The sequence below is a fragment of the Drosophila virilis genome, chromosome 3, assembly GCF_030788295.1.
Source record: "Drosophila virilis strain 15010-1051.87 chromosome 3, Dvir_AGI_RSII-ME, whole genome shotgun sequence".
NCBI classification, from domain to species: Eukaryota; Metazoa; Arthropoda; class Insecta; order Diptera; family Drosophilidae; genus Drosophila; species Drosophila virilis.
In genome coordinates, this window is record NC_091545.1 from 10,675,903 (window position 1) to 10,692,520 (window position 16,618).

Here is a 16,618-nt window from a genome sequence, read left to right on the forward strand (position 1 = left end):
CGCTCAGTAGCAATTGAACAGTCGAACTGGAATGTCGCCGAATGCCAAACAGTTCTGGACTTGGTCAGTTCTCTGGCTGCTCTGCTGGGCTGTGCCCCGTGCGTTGGCGCAGTTGTGCGAGGCGCAGGGCTGGCGCAGCTTTGAGTGCCGCGAGCTGGGCAGCCTGCAGGAGCTGATCAATGAGAAGGCCTTGCCCACTGACAGCTGGCACAGGCTGAGCATCAGAAACGAGCACACGGAGCTGAGCATAGGCACAGGTAAGCTTTGCGCTTGAAAAGTTGTGCAGCAGCGCCTAATTCTACATTGCAGACGAGGACGCGCAGAGCTTGGCCAGTTTGTTGCACTTGGATCTGTCGCATGTGCAGCAGCTGCAGCTGCAGCGTGCCGGCTTCTCGATGCTGCCCCAACTGCAGCAGCTGAACATCAGCGGCTGCGCCTTGGAACAACTGCTCGACACGCACTTTGCCGCCAACACAAGGCTGCAGCTGCTCGACGCCAGCCACAACGAGCTGACAACTCTGACAAAGCATCTCTTTGGCAAGCTGCGCACTTTGATTTATGCGAATTTCACACATAACGCACTGACGCACTTCGAGCTGCCCCACATGCCAATGCTGCAGCAGCTCCAGCTGGACCACAATCATTTGATTAATGTCAGCCTCGGCGCCTGTCCCCATTTGCAGCAGCTCAGCCTTAACGGCAATCTGCTGGACCAGGTGAGTAACCAACAGGGCAGACAATGGAGCACTTAATTTGCAGCGGGAATAAGCGGGAATTGTCGCTCCTAACACAAAAATAGATACAAGCAGGCACCCGAACACTCTTTTTCGATCACAAGTCACAAATCTGCAGCCCTATAAACTCTTTTCGCTTTGTTAACGAGTGCAGCGAATCATCAGCTGTATTTATTTTGGGTTCCACAAAGGTCGCGGCTTCCATTGAATCTAATCTATATTTGATTTCTTACAACTGCGTAGCTTATAATCTCATTCAATAAGTATAGTCTACTAGAGTGGAAATACCAGTTCCAGCAATCGATTCTTGAGTACCCTACTATTATTATTATTTCATATATTCATAAACCATATATGATATAGGCATACACTATCGGCGAAAGTTTCGCCCAGTCTTCGAAACCGGATCCTCGTTGTTTAGTGTATCGTAAAACTTCTCTGCTTATTATTCTATAGCTCCACTGAACTTTTCACGTTAAGAACCACGCATTCTGAATATTAAGGCCTTTAACTGGCAGCTCAAAGATCTTCGGTGTGCCAATCTTTAATACCCTTTAAGACATTTCCCCTTGACTGATATGTTGTAGAAAGTGCAGCTCGTTAATGCTGAGTTTGATCAAAATATCATGAATCTACTCTTCAACTGATCTACTATGGCAGCTATAAGATATAGAGGATAGGAAAGGATAGACGAATATGGCTTATCAAGCCGGATATGTCTAAGTGTTACACTTTTCATTACAAATGTATAATACTCTCTACAAGGGTATTCAAATGTGTACATATATTTATAAAAAAAAAGAGAGCCTACGTACCGAGAATCAAATCGCTAGCCCTAGCTCAACAATCAGTGCAGGGTATATAAAAACCTGTTTTAATTTAACGATATTACGTTATTGCGTATGAAGAATCTACGTGCATTAAATATCCATTTAAATTGCATTAAAAATGCACTCAATAATTTCTATAAATATTTTGATGTAACATTATCATTAATTAACTAACTAGATGAAATTACCCGGCATCGCCCGAGTCAAATGAAACAATTTGTGCAAAGGCCGAAAATTTAGTATTTCAATCTACTCTCTAGAGTCTGAAAAGGCAATCGGGCTTTATTAAAGCCAGTTGAAGTATTTCGATCGAATTATCGATTGATATTAAATAAATTGTGTTTCCAAATAACCAGGAATATAGTTAGAAAAGATCACAATGTTTGCCAGAGCTTCTCATATCAAACATTTTAGGATTCCAATCGGTTCTAAGGGGTATTACGATTCCAAACAAGGCATATCTCATCAGGATAAGACTTTTTGAGCCGAATTAAATTAATTAATTTTTCAATAATGATATAATTGAGGTATTTGGGGGTATATTTAGGAAGATTTCCTCCAAAACTTCGTCTTAGGAAAGGAAAAGGAAGCTACTGTAAAAGTTTCAACGCTCTAGCCCTTAACGTCTAGGCTGTGCGTTGATCAGCAATCATTCCGTCAATCAGTCAATCAGTCGGTCAGTCAATCAGTCTGGCAGTCTGAAAAAACTTATTCATATCTATATGTATAGGTTTCCCATCTCTTCGTAAATCCCATTTTGAATAATTGACTTTTGCACTTACCAGCTGAATGCGACAAGCTTTCGCGAACTACCTGGACTGGTGGACCTGCAACTGGGTGAGAATTCGCTTAAGACCATTGGCAAGGACACTTTTCAGCCGTTGAGGCAGCTACGTTCCTTGAATCTGTCGCACAATGAGCTGGATGCACTGCGTCCACAGGTGTTTGGCTCAGCTGTGGGGCAATTGATTGCACTGCAGCAATTGGATTTGTCCGGCAATAACATACGCCTGCTCTTTGACAATCAATTCCGAATGCTGGGCAAGCTCCAATTGCTGGACATATCCCAGAATAGCATCGCTAGCCTGAGTGCTGCACACTTTGCGGGTCTACATTCACTGCGCAAGCTGTATTTGCAGTCGAACGATATACTCGAGATCAAGCCAGACACGTTTGCAGGGCTTGAGGATCTGGACACACTGGACTTGTCGCACAACAACCTCGAGTATCTGGACGAGAAGGCATTTGGCAGCATGGCAATGTCGCGCCTGCGCAAACTCAATCTGAACGCCAACAGTCTAAAGCGTCTGCATGCGCTGGCCTTCTCCTCGCTGCCCTTTGTAGAATACTTGTCGCTGGGCAACAATCAGCTGGGCCGGCTGGATGTGCTCATGTTTGCGCCCATGCGACATCTGCAGAAGCTGCATTTGGGCCACAACGAACTGACCGAGATCAGTCCCACTGTGCTGGAGAGCCTGAGCAGCGTCGTGGAGCTGCTCATTGACAACAACAAGCTAACATTCCTGCCGGATCTAAATGGTACGCTGGCCAATTTGAAGCGTGTGGCCATTGAGGGCAATCCCTGGCAGTGCGCCTGTTTCACGCAGCTGGAGCGTTGGCTCCAGGCCAAGCACGTTACCTACGTGCGCGAGGGCACCGGCTACTACAGCGGCGAGAAGCCACTGTGCGTGGTCACAGCTGTGGAATACTGTGTGCAGACACTGCCGAAAGATCAACACCAAGATGTTGTGGATGAGTTCGAGGAGCGACTGCAATCGGGACGGTCCTTAGATGGTAGCTCAGATGAAGACTGATAAATGTGATCGATGAATAAGTGTGTGATGAATAAATGCATTTTTGAAGATTGATCGTTGATGATGGATGTTGTGGGGCAAGGCAAAAACACGGCCTGTTGTTGGCGCAGATTCCTATTATTCCAAGATAGATGTTGTATTAATTTAAACATATTGTGGTACATTTCCGTTTGTTGGCTGCGTCTCGCATTTTGTGTGTAATTTTCAATTTAACAAACTATAACTCGAGTCGTTTAGGCAGGTTGCTTGACGCGCAGAGACAAGGCAGTCAAATCGCCAATGCACTTGTTTAGCGTCTCCTTCTCCTGTTGGGGCGAGATGCTGGACAGCACATTAGCCACAATCCAGTTGACCATGTGCTTCTGGCTGAGACGACGCTCAACGTGACGGCATTCCACCTGATAGTCCAAGCGGCGCTTGACCTCTGAGTAGACATTCATGGCACGCTCGCGGAAAGCAGCCTCCAGCTGGAGGGCAATGTTCTCCTTCTTGGCATCCATCAACAAGAGGGCACCATCGGCACGCCACTGCTCCTTCTTCTCGGCCTCGATGGCATCAGCGAGCACCTTGAGCTCAGCCTCGCGACCCTCCTTCCACTCGCCTTCGATTTTCTAAAAAAAAAAAACCAACAATAATTAGCGATAATGCATATTCCATGCGATTGTTTTCACACTCACATCGATTTCACCATCAGCCCAGCGTGCAACAGCTGGACCCAGTTTCTTGACCGCAATAATGGCCATGATACCGAGCGACAGACCGCTGTAGTATTCGTGCTCCATCACATAGATTTCCTTGGAGCACAGGTAGGTGATCAGACCCACGCCGAATGTGTAGGGGCCAGTCACACCAGTCTTGTTATAGAAGAACTGGAACCATTCCTCTGGAATGAAGCCCAGACGCACCTTGCCGGGATGTTCGGGACGCTGGCGGCGCTCAACAGCTCCGCTGGCAGGCTGGGCGGCGGCGGCAGCTGCCGAGCGGCTGGCCACCAAGCTCAATGGGCGCTGGGCTAAACAAAATAATATAATAACCGATTATTATTTTGCTGTATCCAGTATCATTTGCAAAAAAATGCAATTTTAACACATCGTTCGCGAATGTAGCCCGTGATTACATAAACCACGATGGCAGATTTTGCGGTGCCGTAACAATTTTCACGGTCGCCGTTTGCTGCACTAACACACGCGCACCGGCCAATTAGCGAATTATTGGCCAATTTATATATTTAACTTTACTATTTTTACGTTTACCTGTAAGGAGTGCGGCTCTGGAGAACATTTTTGTAATTATGTTTCGACGAATTTATGCTACTAAATTGACGTTCAGGTCCTCACCTACCCTGTCATTCACAATAGAGCAGCAAAACTATCGATTATTGGTTCACAAACATGTGTCTACAGCGTTGCCAGATGTATCATCGTACATCGATTGCTCCACTCATACAATATACTAGAGTTGGTATTTTCAATTCGCATGTTTTTGGTATTTTGAAGATTGCCAACTGCTGTCACACTGTATCATTTTAAATATTCGCGCCTTAACATTGAGACGCAACAAAAGGTGATTAAATTAATTTAATGAAAAACTTATTAATACTATCTTATTGCAAGAATTTAGAAATAACCAATGAAACTGCAGACTTGTCGTTTGTAACTTTACAAGTTTTTATTAAAAAATATTACAATTCGCTAAGTAAATTGTGTCTAAAATAACATGAATCGCATGTGAAAGTGTTGCATTAAAATACTTTTACAAAATACTATAATAGACAGCAAACATATTTTGAAAATGATAATTATAAGACTGTAGTAATTCGTTTATGCATATATATTATTCGTTTACTTTGTTTGTTTGTTTCAGTTCTCAAAGCTATTGTGTGCAGTTTTCATAAATAAAGCGCTTAATCATGAGCTTCTTTGTGTGTGTGTGTGTGTGTTCCGTTTTGCTAAACTAACTAAAATGACTGTCTTGTGCGTAGAAAATAAAAACCTACAGAGAACACTAAATAGATATACAAAGAAATTAAAAATGATTAAAAAGAGCGTATAAAAATCCTTTCTGCGCTAACGTTATTTGTACAGCATTTCAAATAAAACATGATACGACTATTTACAGCAGTAAACATATACATATTTAAAAACGTAATAATACATGTATAAGACTAATTTACAACTTTCAACAGTGTTTGTTCCTTGTGTTTTTTTTTTCTTTTTATACAAAACGAATTGATTTGGCCTAACATTATGAATGGGTGGTCTCAACAGGATGATGATGATTACATGACGTTTGATCCTCATTTGAACACACTTATCATACATACATTCTGCTCTCTCGAGTCGGAAGGCTGATTGGGCGCAGTGGCGCAGTCCGTTGGCTCATTCAATAACATTGAAGCGTGTGAGCAGCTTGTGGTAGCACCAACGTACCACTTGCTGTACTCGGGATACCATCCAGACGCAAAGGCTACCTGTGTGACGCAGCTTGGAAGCGTAGTGCTTGAAGTGATCTGTGTGGCAAGAGTTAAGGCAACTAAAAACAAAGTGCACAATAAACAATGAACAATAGATATTTTGTGTAAAAAGGATATAATAATGTCCAAGGTGGATGACCGCCGTTTATGTAGGTCACGTACGTGAAACCGTCCTTGCCCTTGCCCCTTATGTTGTAGTAGTAAGGCAGAAACGAGTGTAACGTAAATCTGAAAGCCGAACAGAAAGCAGCCATTATTAAGCTAAAGACACGCCATCAATGGAGGAGGAGGAGTTGTGTTACCTTCTTTTCTCATAGAAAAATATGGCAGGTTGATTTGTGGTCAGCGTGTGCAGGAAGATTGCCTTCACCGCATGTCTTTCTACCGTCGTCAAATGGTTCATCAGCGCGTCCAGCAGCAGCGAACCGATGCCATTCCGACGATGTGCCCGATGCACGCCCAGCGACAATATGTAGCCAACATCCGCGGTGCGACCCATCGAGTCGGGCAATATGCCTTTGTCCTGCATGGGAAAACCGCTCAGCCTGTTGTAAAAGTCATCACTATCACTGAAATTGGCTATTACCTCCTTATTGACATTTCGATACGGTTTGATTTCGGCAACAATTAAACCAATTATCGCCAGATTATATACAGCGGCTAGCGCAAAGAAGCGCGTACTTGAGGTAATATCTTCGTACCATGACAGTGGATAATCGATTGGAAACCATTCTTGGCACAGCGTGCGCACCTGTCCCAGTCCAAATTACATGTAATTAATATTGTGCATTGGCTAGCAGGTGGCTCATACTCACCTCCGTCAGATCGTCGGGCACCAAAAACCTTAGCTGGACATCATTAACGGAGCAGAGCGGCACATGCTCGCAGTCGCAATCGACGCGCGTGAGTATATCGTTGTTGGGTGGAGCATTGTGTTTATTGTAGCTGATTCAGCGCCGCAAAGACGTCGCATTACCAAAAGAAATATATATATATACATATTATAGTTAATTGAAGTGCGTGCGATCTATGTATTAGTAGGCGACGGCAACCGATTTCCCTTGCATAATATTGCGACGCGTCACGACACCAATAGATAAACAAAAGGTCTATATTAACGCAACCCAGCGGCACCCGGCAACAGCAATGGGAACCATCGGCTATCGTCGCCCTACACGCAGTGGACTCTGCAGGTATATAATATAACAGCTTTTGTGCTACTCACAGCGTAAATTGTGGCATGCTGCCGAAGCTGCTGCTGCTGCTGCTGCTGCTGCTGCTCTGCTGCTGTTGTCTCCAATTAGGGCAATTATGTCCATGGATTGTGGCTGTGCACCACACAGGTTAGGCGCGGAATTTGGTCGGTCGTTTGTGATATGATAGGGCGAATATTTGTTTGCTCGGTTCGGGCTTTTGAGTGTGGTGCGCCTAATTGATTTTAATTAAAATTCACATTCGCCACATAAAAACCACTTGCTCTCGCACGCTGCAGTTGTTTTATGGTATCGAATATCAAAGGTAAACTGCTGCTTTTACTGCCGATGCACTCCATTTAGTGTGTGCCTGCTCTCCTGTGATGATACACACCCGCATTTCTTGGTTTTTAAAAAAAAAAACTACAAAAATTACTTTTTTTTTTTAGATTTCTTTACATTGTTTATTACAAACGACTAACGTGAAAACTTCACTGTGAAGAGCACGATTGCAAGTGTGAAACAGCTGATTTGGCATTCACACAAAACGACGCCGGGATGCCACATAGGCGCAATGCGGTGCTGCCTGACTAGCTGTAAATAGACCGCGTATTTTAAATACAAATTTTAAATTTGTTTGTATTTATATTTATTGTTATTGTTTGTTTTTGTTTTTAGTAACGCCTGGCTTGGCTTGCAGCCTGCGAAGTACTTGCCACCGGCGCTGCAGCTGGCTTTGTTGGATCGTCCAGCACTCGCACCACCATTGAGCTTTTCGGACCAGTGCACCAAGTTATGCCATGCTCATCCACGACAAATGTTTCCAGCGTAACCTGAAACTGGCCGCCACTCGAGATGGGCAGCAGAAAGCTACCAGAAAGGAAATCACGCTGCGGCTTCACGATCTGGTTGAGCGTGACTGTGTCATTGTTGGGCGTCTTTCCCAGTTCGTTGCCTGGCCGTGGCGTCAGCAGTTGCGATGTGAGACTCAGTTGCACCGAGTCGACACGTCGGAAGTGTTTCTGCTGCTTGCTAAAATGTTGCAGCACACCCTCCACCTTGATCACCAGATTGCTGCCCGACTGCACAATGACGGGCTCGGTGGCACTGCGGGGCTGTGGGCTGACCGACAGCTTTATCTGCGTGGACTGCAATATCTGGAAGAAGTAGCGCGGCAGGCAGAGTGAGGTCTTTGTTATAATTTCGATTAAAGCAATGATCACGTCCAAGTGCCTGTTGCTGATGGTCTTGGCGTTGGGCGGCTCCTGCGGCAGGTTTTTCTGCATTTGTTCCATGCGCTGGCAGCTGGCTGCAAAGAAGCGCGTCTCCGGATGATTGCCGGTGGTCAGGAAAACAGGTGGCTCCGGCGGCGTGGCATAACAAATCGATTCAATAATGTGGGCGAAGAGCGCGCATTGAAATTCGGCCACCTCAAGGAACTCCAGCGTCACATTATCCGCATCAAAGGATGACTTGTAGAGGCGTGCGTATGTCTCCTCGCATGCCTTCAGCGACTTGACCAGCTTGCGCAACTGATTCGTTACATGGCCAAACTTTTGCAAATAGTCGCGTGAGTTCTGGGCCAGGCTGCCGGCAATCGCTGGAGGCGGCACAATCACCTGCGCATTCTTGACAGTCACGGCCAGATGGAGAGTCTGCAAGAACTGTGCGCGTATCTTTAGATACTCCAGCTGAAAGCTGCACGGATGTTGTGGCGAGGAGCAGGCACGCATGCTGGCCAGCGCCTGTTGATACAGATTGCTCGCCGCCTCCAGGCGCCTCATCAGCGGCAACAATGGCTCCGGCGCCTCGGCGGGCGCATAATTATCGCGCATATAGGCATATTCACGGCCATAGTTAAGTATGCACTCGGCCTGCGAGATCTGCGCCAGTGAGACCAGAAAATAGTGCATATGATCGCTGATGACAATCTGCGAGACCTTCGTATAGATGTGCGCCGCCACGTAATGGTGTCCATAACGGCTCGCCGTGCGTGCTATACGATACAGAGTCCAACAGTTGACGCGTTCGATGCACTTCTCGAAGCAGTGCACCACTTCCTGCGTCAGATAACAGCCCATGGTCGTTTGGAAGACAAGAGCGCTCAGTATTTCCACTGTGCGCAGCAGCTGCTCCGGCTGCTCTTCGCTGTCCACCAGTTTGTTCAGCTTGTACAGTATAAGCGGTAATCGCGCCAGCATCGGATTGGGCTGAAAGTGGGAATCTTCGTAGGTTATTTGGTTATTGGATATGGCACAAATAATACCTTGGGTGGCGCAGGCTCGTCAGTTTCCATAGCCGCATCGTCTTCGAGACCTTCAGTCGTGGAGAACGCATACTTGCGCAGCTGGAAGTGCTCACAGAGTCCGACAGCCGCCTCGCAAATGAGCTGTAGATTTTCGGGCGGATAATCCACATTGTCGCCTAGAGTATTTGTTACCATCTCGATGAAGTCGGCTCCGAATTCCGCATTCGCTTGGGTTATGCGTATGCCATAGGCAAGCACACGTCGCAGATCTCGATTGAACTCCGCCCGACGCGACGTACAGAACAAAAGGCCCTCCATGTGCAAGTCCACCATTTCAAGTATAATATCAACATGTGGGTCCTGTTTCTTGAAGCCAAAGGCCACCAAAGCAGCCAGCACAGCCATTGCCTGTGTCGCTGTGGTGTAGTCATCCAGTTTGCTGATGCACTCGTTGCAAAGGCGCAGCAAAGCGTCGCGATGCTCGTTCAGCAGATGCTGGCACGTCAGTGGACACTCGCTCAGCTTCAAGAGTATGGAGAGAAACAGGAACTGTTCAGCCCCATTCGTGCAGAGATTGAATTTGCCAATGAGAGCGCCAATGGCGGGCTTGGGCCAAGCATTAACGCTCTGCTTGCCGGCCAGCTCATTGAAGGAGCGCAGAACCTGGATGCGTACGGGCGTACGCAAATCCTGCATAAAGTCGAGCAATACGTTTAGCTGGCCGGGCACGCCCACCAGCGTGCGCGACGACAATTGTGTGAGTGCATTAATGATGGCCACGACAAAGCTCTGAGCGGGGTATTTGGGCAACAGCTCCAGGCACAGCTTGCTGACCAATGCCGCCGTATTGGCATCGTGATGCATGTGTCGCAGCACCGGGATGAGCAACAGCTTCATAGGCACCGGCACCTGCAGGGATTCAATCATGTCCGAGATCTTCGCACACATGCTGATGGCAAAGGAGCTCGATTGGGCGGCAAAGCAGCTGCTGGCATAGATGGCGGCCTCCACTTCGACGGTGTCGTGGCTGTCGAGAGCACGACGTATTGCATGATGCACCTGTGGCTTCTCTGGTATTACACGTGAGACGGCGCCCAGGGTGCGGAGCAGCAGAGCGCGCGCTACCGGATCATTCGAATGCATCACCATAAAAATGCGGCGCACAAAGTTGTCAATGTTCAGTATCTTGTCCAGATGATTCTCGCTCTGCTGACACACGCGCAGCACCCAGAAACGCAGCAGATTTGAGCCGCTGACAAAGAACTCGGCCAGTTTGATGAATGACGAGTTGATCAGTATGGGGAAGGGATATTTCTCAAAGAGTCTCGGAAAGCGCACAATCGCTTCGCATTGTATTCCCTGCTTCGCGCTGCGGAGGCCCTTATCCAGCTCCATGAGCACGGCATTTGAATCGTGCTCATTGTCGTTCAGGAAGGACTCGTTAAACATGCTGACACGTGTGCCCGTTAAATGTGCCATTTTTTCGCTATTTATATAGTTACATTGACTTTCAAAATAAATATTGCTTCACGCTATGAAAACAGTAAACAAATCCAATATAAAAACTGATGCAGCCTACCGGTTGCCATTCAGCTGTAAACGTAAAACGGGGGGTACGCAGCTCTTGCTAACATGACTAACTATTATTTTTGTTTAAATGTTAAGGGCCAAATATGTGTGTAGATGATATTGTTGCCTTACTTATTTAGAACTTCATCCCATGTTTTTTTTTTTTAAGAAATATCTGCGGCGTACTCAGAAAAAGTAAGTTTGAAAGCCCTTAACAGCGCTGTTAACTCAACAGTATTACGTCAGGTGGTTCTGTTACGCTTTGCTTGCAAACTTGTTGCTGTTTAACTGTTTTGCTTATTCGCAAGTTTCTTCTGCAAAAATTTGCTTACATAGGAATAACTAACGCTGAAACTCTTAACAGAGCTGTTAACTCAACAGGATGCCGTAAGATAGTTCTGTTATTCGTTGATTGTGAAATTGTTGTTTAAATTGTTTAAAATATGTTTGTTTTGACTAGAGTAGATAGTGGTCTGTATACAAATAACAACTCATTGATATTAAATGCATTAACCAAGCTATATGTTGCAGATAAGGAAAAATTCATTTTAATTCCATCCAAAGGAATGTACACAATCGGACGCTTGTCGACGGACTTCATTTTAGCTAAAGACCTCAGCATTAGTCGCAGTCATGTACGCCTGTGCCTGCCCAGCGCTGGTTCAGCGGAGGCGCTCACTGTGGAAGACCTGGGCTCCAGGTACGGCACATTTATCAACGACGACATTAAGCGTAACAAAAAGTTGAATGCCAAAACGCCGACTCCGATCCAGGTTGGAGATAAGGTCCGTTTTGGTGCACTGGAGAACGTCTGGCAGCTGTCGCAGCTCAAGCTAATCACAACCGCATCGGCATTGAGCCGCGCAGAACTTCAGGAATTGAATCAGCTCATAAAACCTCTAAATGGCACCATCTTGCCTACTTGGACGGATGAGTGCTCGCATTTAACCATGAACACGGTTACGATCACAGTTAAGCTTCTGCATGCTTTGCTGCAGAATAAACCCATCGTCCGGGTTGAGTTCTGGCGGGAGCTGCTTAAGTTCGCCCGCCGGCTTCACGTCTCCGAAGATTGGCCGAGGCCAGCAGACTTTGCGCCAGTTCAGCCGGCAGATATGCCCAGCATTAAGTGGCGTCCAGAGCGCACAAAACTGTTTGCGGGCAAAACGTTTGTGTTCATGAATCGCAAGCATCTGGATATGTACGGCCCGGTGGTGCAGAAAGCAAGCGGCGCTTGCAAAGATCTCAACTCGGGCGTACGGAAGCAATTTCTAACGAAATCCAATGTCGTGGTCATACAATATGTGACCTCGACTCAATCGCAAGCAACAGAAACTATTTTCAGTGTTCAAGGTGTGTTTACTTAACCAATTTCTATTGAAGCTTTGTTTTTTTAATCAAATTTATTATTAAGGTATTCTGGAGCAGGCTGGACTGCGCCCTATACCAGATTACGAAATTGGATTAGCCATTTTGCACTGCTCCATGGACAAGTTTTGTAATCCGTCACACAAGATAACCGAGAACTCGTTGGCTACAACTGAATCAATGGATTCGTCAATCTTAGTCCCCAATACAGAGCGCACCCAAACGGAACGTTGTAGACAGAACAATGCATCTGAGTTTGTTGTCGCTGAGTCCCAAAGGTCGGAAATATATGCACTCAGCGCGGAGAGTGAAAACCCGGAATCGGAGCCTCAGTCGAATCCGACAAAACAATCAAAAACGAAGCCACACAGTAAAAAAAACAATGCTATATACTTGGACTCCTCTGATGAAGATATTGAGGTGGTTGAGCAACTAACTAAGAAACCTAAAGCATTGATTGAGAATGGCTCGAAGCGGAAAATTGATCATGTTGTCGATTCCTCTGATGATATTCAGCCCGAACCACATCAATTAAGGAAAAGAACGAAAACTTCAACCAGGCACAGCTCTGCTCAAGCGGCTCAAGAAAAGGAAAAAAAACCAGATACACTGGCTAATGAAGAGGATCTAGTTGACGACTGTCAATTGGCAAAGAAGAAAGCAAATGATTTGTCACAAAAACAGCCTGCAACTAATGCATCTAGGCGCTCAACTCGCTCCCACCCCCAAGTTGAGCAAATTATGGTTCAGACAAAAGCGCCTGCATCGCCCAGACGTTCACCACGCGGCAAACAGACTGCAGGAAAGGCTACATTGAGTATAGCCCAGAGTGATGATGATAGTGAGCAGGATGAGGAGCTATTTCAATTCAAAACGCAGACTCCAGCTTCTGTGGAACGTGCACCCTTTAGGCCGACCGAAGTTAATATTGAGTCCAACAGCGTGCTGGCTGAGAAATCTGTGCCCAGCCCACAGGTCAATAAACCAGCCAGAATTAGTGTGCGAAATTTTCTGGAAAAATCACAGACTCATGTTGCATCTCAAAATTGTGGGTCTACTGCATCTCAAACTCGCAAGCGTGTGCGACTGCAGCTCATAAACGAGAGCGACAGCGATGACAATGAAAATCTGTTCCAATTTGGCGGAGCCAAGAAATTAAAGCAGACAGTTGGCTCGAGCAGATCAGACAATGATTCCAATGATGAGGACTTGTTCAATTTTAAAGCACGTGCTCAACAAGAGCACAGCAAAGCTGAAAGCGACGACGACGACCAGGATTCAGTTTGCACAGAGCCATTTGTGCCCGAAACGAAAATAAAATCCAAGTATATTGTGTCTAAACCAAAGGAACGCCCTCGCAAAGTAGATATAAGTGCCTGGCTATCGTGTAGCGGGCTACATGAAGACGTCAAGTCGGAACCAAAGCCGGATCCAGATATATTACAAATGGATGCGGACACTGTTAAAGAGGAAACGGAGGATGATAAAGAAAAACTGGAGCACCTCAAATGGTTGGCAAGCATCAAGGATAGCATACAAGTGCGCATGTGCAACATGAGCATCTGTCTCCGCGGCCCCGATGAAACGGATGCAGCTAACACAACTGAAAATAAATACAGCCATCGCAAGAATTTTAAGAAGTTTGCCAAGGTACACAACGCTCGTTCTATCAGAATCACAGCTGACTTATGAATCAATTCTTTGTCTTTGCAGAAAGGCAATGTTCACTCGCAGCGGCACATCGTGGGACTGAAGCGTATGCAGCTGGCCGAAGGAATGGTCTCCGATCTGTAAGTCAGCATCAATATACATGTAATTTCTCTTGCTATATTTTGCTATCAATATATTTGCGAAACACGTTCAATGCCTTTTTTTGCTCCCGGGCTTGCAATTTGCGCTCAAAAAGTGTGGTTGCCGCCAGCCACTCGTGATTTTGTATTGCTTTCGTCACACAGCTGTCCGGCGTCTTTTTTCGCGCCTTTGACTCGCGCACAATAAAATGCTTGACATCCTCCACGGTGGCCAGCGAGTCCAGTTGGAAGGTTGGCTGCGTCGATGCAGCTTTTGGCGATTTACGTGCAACCACAGTGCCCACATCCGCTTTGGCCCGTTCCTTGGCCTTTTCTACTTTCGTAACCAATGGCGGGAGTTGTGTCTGAAGTTTGACACTTGCAGAAGGCGCCTCTTCGGCTGGGACTAGCGGCTGGCCTGCTTTTATCAGACGCAGCTGCGTTGGCAGATTACAGTTCTCGGGTATAAACTTATGCTTTTCCACTAGCGGAAATTTGGTGAGCTGAGGTTGTAGCTTGTTGTACAGTGTGGCGCAATTGTTGGCCTGCAGTAAGCTTAACTTGTTTATTTTGGCTACGGCTGCTATGAGCAGCGTCAGGAACTCCATGAAGAAATTGCTGCGTATCATTTGTCCAAAGTATTTGACGGTCGCCTCGCAGCAGTCGCGAATCCGTTCATGCAGACGATGGAAAGCTATTAAACGCACCAGTATGAATTCAAGACTGTTTCGTGTGGGCATTTCGCCAGACAGCTCCTCATCGCATGCATCAGGCAAGGCGCCGCGAAAATGTTCCAATTCACGCGGCAGATCTAGACGGAGTAGCCGGCAGAGCGCTGCATTTAGCTTGCATACAGCACGAAATCCTGGCATGCAGCGAAAAGAGTTCTTACGCCGTGCCATCAGACGTCCTATCAAAGCGGCTGTCTGATTGAACTCCAAGTAGTCTGGGCCGGATAACTGATTCAAGTATCTGTTGGTGACCACAAATACATTCTTTGCTGTGTGAACATTGATACTTAGTAAAAGTTCGCATAAACTATAAAATTCACTTAAGCTTACCAAAGCCCGTATCATTTACATGTAAAGTCACCAATGGTGGCTTTTTTAATTCAAATTCGTTCCAAAAGTGTAAACTCGCCATGCCTCAACAAAAGGTAAATAGATTCAATAAGCTATCGATAACGTTAAGATTCGATATCTTCGACTGTTATGCCTGCTTTAAGTTTGCCAGATCGAGATGGAAGTGTGCAGTTTTCTTTTCAAATTTCAAGTGCATGTAGAAGACTGTACATATATTAGGTTTGTTGCTGATTTAAAAACTTGCTTTATTAACAGTAATGATCACGCAAAACATGTAACGATTAAAGTTTGTACAAATCTCTATAAGCATTTAAAACGCTGTTCTTGGCGGTTCAGCGCTGTCAGATGGGACGATCACAGCGGTCTGGCAACTCTGCCGTGCCCATATGACTTTGACTCCACCTGTCAGCTATTCAATTTCCTCAATTATTTACTGTAGAGAGCTGTTGCGTGTACTACGTATACGCGCTGCTAATTGCCTTTTTTTTTTTACAATTTTATTAAGTCGAAGATATCGCCGTACCACGGGGGTCGCGCGGGTGTTTGTGTGTAAACTGATTAGATAGAATCGAGGCTTTGCAAAAAAAAATGCTAGTCATCAACACAATCAGAAATTCAGCGAGGCTGACGCTGCGTAATGCTTGGCTACGAAATAGTTTGGCCAGCAGAACTGGACCAACAAATTTCTCGCGCACTTTCTCGCTGGGTCTGACACTTAGGCAACAAGATGTGTAAGTGATATTAATTAAACGAACACGCCCAAGGGAAAACATATGAATTGTTTATTGTCGCTTGCAGCGTGAATGTGACCTTCGTGAGAGCGAACGGCGAAAGGATTAAGTCTTCCGGCAAAGTGGGTGACTCGCTGCTGGACGTTGTGGTGAACAACAATGTAGATCTTGACGGATTTGGCGCCTGCGAAGGCACCCTGACCTGCTCCACTTGCCATCTTATTTTCAAAGTTCCCGACTACGAGAAGTTGCCCGATAAGCCCGGTGACGAGGAGCTCGACATGTTGGATCTGGCCTACGAATTGACGGACACCTCACGTCTGGGCTGCCAAATAACGCTGACCAAGGAAATGGACGGGCTCGAGGTTCAGGTGCCGGCGACAATAAACGATGCACGCGCTGCGTAGACGTTCGTACCCGACGATTGTTACAATTTGTTACTTTTTGAGTGCTATTTCGTTTAGTTAACCTATTCATAGACGATTATTCAAAGAAATCTTTTGTATTGCATGTCCCAACGGACACTAACAAGCTCAGGCGTCTATTATAGATTCGTGCATAAATGAATTTGATTGTATGCTAGTTGATTTTTGGCAATGTATAACAGTTTTTAGGTATACAGGAACAAAGAGAAATGTAAATATTTATGTGTTCGTAAATAAATAAGTAAAGTCAAATTCTATTTTCATAAAATATGCATTTGTGATTGTCGTAATTTCAACCTACTTCGATTGCGCTGGAGTTGCCCAACCTACTCCGACTGCGCAAGAGTTGCCTAACTGTTGC

The 16,618-nt window shown here is 45.9% G+C and overlaps 7 protein-coding genes and 1 long non-coding RNA gene across 10 annotated transcripts; 4 read left to right on the forward strand and 4 right to left on the reverse strand.

The window, feature by feature from the left end:
* Positions 1 to 3,432, forward strand: LOC6622044 (insulin-like growth factor-binding protein complex acid labile subunit). Its single transcript, XM_002047035.4, has 3 exons — positions 1 to 257; positions 310 to 716; positions 2,350 to 3,432. Exons 1-3 carry the CDS (start codon positions 32 to 34, stop codon positions 3,376 to 3,378), a joined length of 1,662 nt encoding a protein of 553 aa, XP_002047071.1. The 5' UTR covers positions 1 to 31; the 3' UTR covers positions 3,379 to 3,432.
* A 57-nt stretch (positions 3,433 to 3,489) lies between these two features.
* Positions 3,490 to 4,782, reverse strand: ATPsynB (ATP synthase subunit b, mitochondrial). Its single transcript, XM_002047036.4, has 3 exons — positions 4,632 to 4,782; positions 4,056 to 4,390; positions 3,490 to 3,989 (listed from the first exon to the last, which is right to left on the reverse strand). The coding sequence occupies exons 1-3, from the start codon at positions 4,657 to 4,659 to the stop codon at positions 3,612 to 3,614; spliced, it is 741 nt and encodes a 246-aa protein (XP_002047072.1). The 5' UTR covers positions 4,660 to 4,782; the 3' UTR covers positions 3,490 to 3,611.
* Positions 4,783 to 5,021: 239 nt separating this feature from the next.
* Naa60 (N-alpha-acetyltransferase 60) lies at positions 5,022 to 7,513 on the reverse strand. Of its 2 annotated transcripts, XM_070208137.1 has the most exons (6): positions 7,077 to 7,513; positions 6,667 to 6,796; positions 6,438 to 6,602; positions 6,154 to 6,374; positions 5,968 to 6,079; positions 5,022 to 5,888 (listed from the first exon to the last, which is right to left on the reverse strand). In XM_070208137.1, exons 1-6 carry the CDS (start codon positions 7,091 to 7,093, stop codon positions 5,757 to 5,759), a joined length of 777 nt encoding a protein of 258 aa, XP_070064238.1. In that variant the 5' UTR covers positions 7,094 to 7,513; the 3' UTR covers positions 5,022 to 5,756. The 2 variants fall into 2 exon arrangements, with proteins under 2 accessions (XP_070064238.1, XP_070064237.1); XM_070208136.1 differs by having other exon boundaries at positions 6,154 to 6,602.
* LOC138911071 (uncharacterized) lies at positions 6,787 to 7,859 on the forward strand. Its single transcript, XR_011416374.1, has 3 exons — positions 6,787 to 7,044; positions 7,494 to 7,640; positions 7,723 to 7,859. It is a non-coding gene; the product is annotated as an uncharacterized lncRNA (long non-coding RNA).
* Positions 7,677 to 10,771, reverse strand: defl (Integrator complex subunit 7). Its single transcript, XM_002047038.4, has 2 exons — positions 9,311 to 10,771; positions 7,677 to 9,254 (listed from the first exon to the last, which is right to left on the reverse strand). The coding sequence occupies exons 1-2, from the start codon at positions 10,769 to 10,771 to the stop codon at positions 7,719 to 7,721; spliced, it is 2,997 nt and encodes a 998-aa protein (XP_002047074.1). The 3' UTR covers positions 7,677 to 7,718.
* A 410-nt stretch (positions 10,772 to 11,181) lies between these two features.
* Positions 11,182 to 14,093, forward strand: nbs (nibrin). 2 transcript variants are annotated; one of them, XM_002047039.4, is made up of 4 exons: positions 11,182 to 11,332; positions 11,393 to 12,214; positions 12,276 to 13,879; positions 13,943 to 14,093. In XM_002047039.4, exons 1-4 carry the CDS (start codon positions 11,305 to 11,307, stop codon positions 14,021 to 14,023), a joined length of 2,535 nt encoding a protein of 844 aa, XP_002047075.2. In that variant the 5' UTR covers positions 11,182 to 11,304; the 3' UTR covers positions 14,024 to 14,093. The 2 variants fall into 2 exon arrangements, with proteins under 2 accessions (XP_002047075.2, XP_070064236.1); XM_070208135.1 differs by lacking the exon at positions 11,182 to 11,332.
* On the reverse strand, positions 14,037 to 15,225 carry LOC6624583 (uncharacterized). Its single transcript, XM_002047040.4, has 2 exons — positions 15,081 to 15,225; positions 14,037 to 15,019 (listed from the first exon to the last, which is right to left on the reverse strand). The coding sequence occupies exons 1-2, from the start codon at positions 15,160 to 15,162 to the stop codon at positions 14,055 to 14,057; spliced, it is 1,047 nt and encodes a 348-aa protein (XP_002047076.1). The 5' UTR covers positions 15,163 to 15,225; the 3' UTR covers positions 14,037 to 14,054.
* Positions 15,226 to 15,529: 304 nt separating this feature from the next.
* Positions 15,530 to 16,527, forward strand: Fdx2 (Ferredoxin 2). The gene is made up of 2 exons (XM_002047041.4): positions 15,530 to 15,832; positions 15,900 to 16,527. Exons 1-2 carry the CDS (start codon positions 15,690 to 15,692, stop codon positions 16,237 to 16,239), a joined length of 483 nt encoding a protein of 160 aa, XP_002047077.1. The 5' UTR covers positions 15,530 to 15,689; the 3' UTR covers positions 16,240 to 16,527.
* Positions 16,528 to 16,618: the final 91 nt, after the last annotated feature.